The sequence below is a fragment of the Brachycentrus maculatus genome, unplaced genomic scaffold, assembly GCF_059751285.1.
Source record: "Brachycentrus maculatus isolate JH-2025_06_01 unplaced genomic scaffold, ASM5975128v1 h1tg000357l, whole genome shotgun sequence".
NCBI classification, from domain to species: Eukaryota; Metazoa; Arthropoda; class Insecta; order Trichoptera; family Brachycentridae; genus Brachycentrus; species Brachycentrus maculatus.
The window spans coordinates 423836-431574 of NW_028281106.1; the positions used below are offsets into that span (position 1 = coordinate 423836).

At 32.9% G+C, this 7739-nt stretch overlaps 1 protein-coding gene across 1 annotated transcript; it reads left to right on the forward strand.

Annotated features, from left to right (window-relative positions):
• Positions 1–200: 200 nt before the first annotated feature.
• Positions 201–4552, forward strand: LOC148303683 (ankyrin repeat and MYND domain-containing protein 2). Its single transcript, XM_088269577.1, has 2 exons — positions 201–411; positions 1119–4552. Exons 1-2 carry the CDS (start codon positions 208–210, stop codon positions 2124–2126), a joined length of 1212 nt encoding a protein of 403 aa, XP_088125703.1. The 5' UTR covers positions 201–207; the 3' UTR covers positions 2127–4552.
• The last annotated feature ends 3187 nt before the right edge of the window (positions 4553–7739 follow it).

Consider the following 7739-nt stretch of genomic DNA (forward strand, 5'->3'; position numbering starts at 1 on the left):
TTAGGATGTTCAAATGTTTTCATTAATAATTTTTAGATAACAGCTATGTTTATTTTACCATTTGCGAATAAATAAAATATAAATACTATGATTACACAAATATAGTACTTAATACTAAAATTAATATATTTTCTTCCATGGATAAAGCTATTTATTTTGATACGCACATTTATTATTTGTCTATGTCAAACGTCATTGTTCAAAAAAATGGCTACCGAGTCAGGCGTCAAAATGCCCGGGCTGGAAGGAAAAATACTTGAAGCTATTTCTAATTCAAACGTTGCAGAATTAAAATCGTTAATTTTTCAATACAAAAAGAAAGTAGATTTTTATGATGAAAATGGCATGACACCCTTGCAATATGCCGCTTATAAAGGGAGCAAGGAAATTGTCCAAATGCTTTTGGACCAGGTAATAATCTAAATTCTATTATAACGAGAGTATTTTATGAATCATTCTGGCTTATTTGTTATGTTTTATAATGTAGACTCCTTTAATATTTTTATCTGTATAAATAAAGTATAACTGCAAGTATCATATTGTACGTTTTCTTTGTCGACCGATTCGAATATGAGGTTAGGTTTTATTCGCAGAATAATTTACTCATGGCATGAATAATCATTGCAAGGCAAGAAATTGCTATGTGCTGTCATAATGTGTTATTTGATTATTAGCAATGAAATGATTATAAAAAAATTGTGATTACGACTATTCATGCAATATTCGCATAATGGGTATTAAGATTTCTTAAATAATACATAATCGATGTTTATAACAAATCTTATTTCCAAAAAAAAAAATTACATGGAAAAAAATTCACACATTTTCCTTAACATATGGCAAAAATTACAAAATAAATTTGACTTAAAATTATTGTTTTATAAATCTAAAATTGTGGAACCACTCTACAATTTCAGATTTAGAAATATTACAAACATCGTATAGATTTAGGAAGATATAGTGAGGGGCGGTACTGTCGACTAAAAATCAAATGGGTGACGTCAAAATAATGATGTTAAATGTCCAATAGATACAATTACGTCCGTCGGAGGGTTAAATTTTTGGGATTAGCAGAAGTTATTAATCTTTGCTCTACTAATTAGGATCGTGGTTTTCAGGGTGCCGATGTGAATTCCGGGCAACACCAATATAATTACACAGCCCTGCACTTTGGCGGACTCTCTGGTAACGCTGAAGTTTGCCAGTTGTTGATGATCGCCGGAGCCAAACCCCTAGCAACTAACTCTGTCGGAAGAACTCCATCCCAAATGGCCGCGTTTGTCGGCAATCATCACATTGTCGCCACCATCAACAATTTTATTCCCAAAAGTGATATTGATTTCTTTACGAAAATTCAAGGCCTTCAGACTGAACCCATGTTTCCGCCGCTCTTGAGTGACCAGCTTCATAAATTCGCTATGGAGATTAACGTCAATCCCATTAGAGTAGCCCTTAACATACAGAGATCCATGGGATTGTCAGAAAATATGGATAAGTTAAAGAAAGTGCTGGAAGCGATGTGCAGCAGGGAAATGAAGCGGGCCAATGAGACAAACGAAATAATGGCTTTCAAATTTCATTATTTATCGTATTTAGTCGGAGAAATAAACAAGTTGCGCGAGAAACATATCGCTTCTAAAGAACAGAGAAAGGAAGAAGGAGTAGAGGAAAAGAAAGTAGATTTTGTAGAATTATTTTCTAGGAAACTTTTAAAGCCCGGCAAGGACGGAGTGACTCTAGAATATCAGGATGGATTCTTGAAAGAAGCGGTAAGAGAGTTCCCATTCCGAGAATGTACCATATTTCACCAAATGATATCCGCCTTCACCAGTAAAGATCCTCCCAGCGCCTTGTACATAATAACGACGGCCGTCAACGGTCAGCGCGGCTTCACGAGCTCCGTTCCCGCCTGCAATACTTGCGGGGAAGAGAAGCCCGCCAAGAAGTGCTCCAAGTGTAAAGCGGTCCAGTATTGCGATCGAGAGTGCCAGAGACTGCACTGGTTCATCCACAAGAAGGCGTGCACGCGGCTCGCCAGCACGCCCACCACTGCGCAGCCTCCGGTCCAACATACCGTGGACGCCGCCGATCTCAGTAAACACTTTCAAGACCTAATCGCCGGATAATTTACCTTATGTTCCGATAACAAGCGTGCTAACACCGTTACTCCAATTATCTCGGTTATTCTTTATCCAATTAGTAATATACTTTTGTACAAATAAATTTACTATGACTTGTTGAATAATTATATCTCACGATGTCAGTATAACTTGACACGAACATCAATTTATCTTTCCCGCTTTCAGATTCGGTGCTGAGTTTTGTTTGAAATGTATCGCTAAGCTGTTCATTCCATAATACCCTAATACTGTATTTTTATGTACCTATTTTTTTTACCTTGAATGTGTCTAATTTATATGATTGATTCTTTTTATTATAAAATATTAATATTACCATGTTTTATAATATCATAATACAACATTTATAGTTTTGTCAGTCTACTGTACATCATTGTCGTAATAATATTCAATATAGAGTTTATCTTTAAATGATGGGGTCAAGTGTCAATGTAACGCAAGTGTTTCTTTATTTTATTGAAAAAATTCTTATAAAATCTTTTATTGTAATTTGAAATCTTAAGTTTCATGATACATATTTAATTTTGCAACCATTAACCGTTTTGTCATATTTATTTCCGTAATTTGAGCCCAGTTTTATATTATTAATGTCCGTTAGATTTTTATATTAAATGTGTTATAAATTTGATCGCTTCACTAAGAAGCCATTGTTTTTTAGTAAATATTTTTTCTATTTTGAATATAAGGTTTACATTTTTTAAAATTATGTTTTGTGCCATAGTAGTATGCCCAAAGCTTTGATTTTCTCGTCATCAAATTACTTCACATAGTAAATGTCACGCATGTAGGAGAGACGAACTGGTGAATTCAGAATATTTCGCTACCAGTTTTTAAAGAAAGTAAATGCAAAATTATAGAACATACAATATGTAACAATAATAATATATTTTTTGCTAACCCTAGTTCGTCTACAGATATATTTTGGAAAATATTAACTATCTTCTTTTTGTGCAATTCGTTTAGAATAGACAACAGTTGACGATAACAACCCAATAAATGCGGATGTTACAAGCGAAATTATAATTGCATTATTAAATTCTAGAATCTTCAGATGAATTACATATATTATTTTCATCTTACATTAAAATGTACCTATGTATCGAAATTCAATATCATTTACCGATAAATACATCAGTATCCACCCTTCAATTTATTAACTTTATTAAATACATGTATATACATTTTTTGGTTTCTATTATTTTTCTTCGCGGGTCACAATCTGTAAGATGATTGGTTTGCTTCTTTCACGGTCATTCTCCACTCGCCTTTTCAACTCGGCCTACCTGCTACAGGGCATATGGGAGATAATTTGGTCCATGTAATTTAATCTATGTCATCCTCTGTAGTTTGTGCCTTCGCACACGACTTTCGTAATCGTAAGAAGCAGGCTTGGGTGTCTTATAGTCTATCCATTTGGCCCGCTGTTGTGCTACTTTATTTAGTAAGCATCTAGGACTCCTTGGCCCTGTTTAATATCTCGTTGCTCCCTACATCTTCCGACCAGAGTATCGCCAACATCCGGCTGTATCACCACGTCTTCAGCCAGCCCTCATTTTGCCTGCCCGATAGTCTATGTTTCACTTCCATACAGCTGTCTTCTATTAAGATGGTTGAATTTTTTCTACTTTTCTTGTTTAATGATGTTTAACTTTTGTATCCAATTTACAGTTTTCCGTTTACTGTCTTCCAATTTTTTATAAGGTACTTATGTTAGTCATGAATTGAATCGATACATCTATCTATCCAATTCCAAAACCTCTCAAAGTCTACCATTATGTTATTTTGTTCTTGCAACCAAAAATTACTGTTTTTAAACGGAGTAGTAATGCTTATTTTGTACTTAAGGTTTTCTTGTTAGGTTTTCATAATGGGTATTCATTGTATTGCATTGTACGTGTTTTTTTGTTGTTATCTAAATGTCATTTTTTGTTGTTGTCTAAATGTCGTGAAAATCTCAAAAAAAATATAAGATTTTTGCTATGTGGTATGTTTATGTAAGTCTAAAAGTTTTTTTTTAATGTACCATATGTTTGTAAGAAGTAGGAATGTGTCGCACAATTTCATGTGATGGTTACAACATAAGCGTCACTGTTCATAGATTTGCGTCAATGTGGCAATCTATGTCGATGTTCATTGGTTTTTTTAGGCATTAAGTGTTTTTTTTTAAATATATTTTTGCTGTTGTCTGTATTTTGTGTTTGACATCACATCCAGGCAAAATGTTAGTAGATATGCATAATGCAAATTTGTGCTCCACTATATTCAAACATGCATCTTAGTACATAATATTGTAAATTGTAAATAAAATTCTGTAATACTTTTTCATCACAAACAAAAGATAATGTCATTTTTGTATAACATGTACAAAAATATAAAATGTATGTATTTGAAATAAATATTTCATTTGTACCGTATTTGATTTTTTAAAACCAGTTATGTTTTTTTTTCTGATTTACTGTTTGTTTTTTCAACATCACCGGAATCGGAAATAACACATACTCGGGTGTTTGTATTGTATATCTATAAAGGCCTAAGGCAGCTTGTGCACTACACTAGCGACCACGACAGTTTAGCGTGATCAAATTTATGCGCACTGTGATCACGCACCGATCGAGCACACCAATCCGAAGAAAGAAACACAATAGCACAAGCCAATCCAAGTCAAAGCCCTGAAAGCGTTTGTGCACTACACGGAATTTTACCGTCCGGCACTTCAGTTAGCGTGATAAAACAATGATTATCTTGGATTGGCTTGTGTTTTTGTCCCTCTTTCTTCGGATCGGTTCGTGAACACGTTGCGCTTAAATTCGATCAAGCTGAACTGTCATAGTCGCTTTTATTTTTCAAAACCGGACTGCCGGACGGTAAAATTCTGTGTAGTGCACAAGCGGCTTAAGGGTGTGCTACAAACGAACACATTAGTTTTTAACACTCCATATGCAAACATTGCGTTTATATTTGGATCAACTGTGTTGGAGTTAGGTCTAATTACCTTTAAATCAATACAAGTACTTTGATAGGATGATTAGATAAAATAGTAACTCCCCCATTATGTTTCCATTGTTTTTTCGAAAGTTGCGTTTGTTTGGGTAAGGTCATTAGATATTCCCTATGGAAATCCTCAATTAGTTTTTATCTAATGAATTGATCAAATTGGTCGTTGATACCATTTTTTTCGAGAGAAGTAATGTACATTTGATTACTTTTAATTAATAACATTTACTTTACAAAGCACATTTATTTGATATTTGTGGGCTATTCCAACACTATTTTTCTCTAAAAAATATCTAGTGATGTTAGCGAGTACGCGAACCATTGTTTCCGAACTTTAGTGTTTTATTAATTCCCTAGATGGCAATACTGGCGTATTTGACCTCATCACGTTGATTATTTTCATAATTTTTTAAAACAACGTAATATAAACTACTGCATTAAACTCTTACAAATGGCGTTAAAAAATATAATATAAATAACATTAATATATTTTTAAATCCGAGGATCTTTTGTGTCTTAACAATGACCCTGCAATCCATAAGGATCTATCCAATGGTGGGATTCAGCCGGTTCGCACTGGTTCGCTAGAACCGGTGCCTAAATTTTTTAGAGTTCGCCGAACCGGTCCTTAACCCTTTGTACTCACACAATATTCCGATTGAGATCATGTATCGGAGCACGCTCGGTGAACTTGGTCCGCCACGTTTCAAAAAAAAAAGAATTATGAAAGGTTAAAAGTTAAAAAAAAAACAAATTTTTTTCGATATACTTACGTGCATATATTCTAAAGAACAAAAAATATCTTATTCTTATAAATATAATATAATAAATATCTAATATATAATATCTTATAAATATAATATTCTTGAAAAAAGTCGAACATTTCCCTCTTCGGTTTGCAATTAACTTATTAACTTTACTTTGAGTGTGTCGAAATCTTTGTTCACAAACCTGGGTTTGTCCCTTAGGGTTTATTTATATTGATATCTCAACATAGATGAAAAGAATATGGAAGTCTAAATATTTACAGAGATTATGACCTGTCAGACGCTGCTTAAGTGATTACTTAATACACGTGTAACTATCACTTTTCTATCCGTGATTGATCACACTTCTAAAATTACAAAAGTTGTATTTATGTTTATCATGCGAGTTCTCGGCACCATTTATGGTTGAGTTAAGTAAGTTTTTTTTTAATTTAGCCGAGACCTTTATGAAATGTTTGGGAGATTCTTTCCGAATCATTTAACATACCACGGGACACTTACTAAACTCAACCATAGACGGTGCCGAAAACTCGAATGTTAAAGAATGTGTTAATTGAAGGATAAATACAACTTCCGAAATTTGAATAGTGCAATAGTCAATCACGGGTAGAATGGTAAAGCTACATGTGTTTGAAGTGATTACTTAAACTAACCTTTTACAAGTCGTAATCCTTGTAAATACCCAGGGTTTCATATTCTTCGTCTATTTTGAGATATCAATATAAACTTATAAAATCAATTTATTTATTCTATAAATAGTTTATATTAATTATATTAAATAGTTTATAATTATTCCCCATAAATAGTTTATATTAATTATATATATATATAATTAATATAAACTATTTATGGGGTAGAAGAGTTAATTATTAATTAGTACAATAAAACCTCGATATAACGGACCTCTATTTAACGTACTTCGGATAAAACGGACAAAAAATCCGGTCAAATTATTGAATCTTCGTCAGATAATGGAGTTCAACTATATTATACGCATTTTCGTTATTTTAGAGAGTTAATTACATATTAAAAAACGGCAAACTTCAAAAGTGTAAACCAAACTTGATTCCTTTTTCCAAGCGCGTTGATATACGTATCAAATAGCAACGTCACTTCACGACGAGCGTCCGAAGACAATAAATATAATTTTGTTTGTGTTTTTTATTGTTCATTTATATCTAAATGCAGTGTTCATATTTCCAAAAAAAAGTTATTTGATTTATTTTAAAGGTATTTTTAACAACGGACTTTCGGGATTAACGAACACCCCCAACCTTAATTAGTCCGTTATATCAAGATTTTGCTGTATATCAAAATAAAACGTTTTATATGTTGTGGGAATATTTAATTTTTCTAGAAAGTAAATATAAATATCATTATGTTAATCGCTTTCCAATTACTGTACTATTTGTCGCTACACTGACAATAGAGGGTCGTTTATGTGGAATTACCTCTGTACCCAAAACATGCCATTACCGGTAAAAGTCCTTTGTATCCAAGGTGTTAAATTAATGGCTTCTACCTACTCTACTTGCATTACCCGTTACCTACGCGGCAATCAAAATTCCGCTAAATGCATCAAATATTCAATAACATCAAATGCAAATTACTATTATTTATTAGGTAGTTACTTTACAAAGTTTTTGTTTGCTTCCGTAGTGTCGAGTTGGCACACTATTTCTTGTAATCTCTAATTACGTTTGACAAGTGATTTTTAACGAATTCATTCAAACGTAACCTTCTACTGTCATAATATAATCAACAGATGTCTAAAAATCACGTGTTGTATGAAGATTGTCAAAATTCGACGTAACGAGAGAATGAAACTACATTTTTTCGT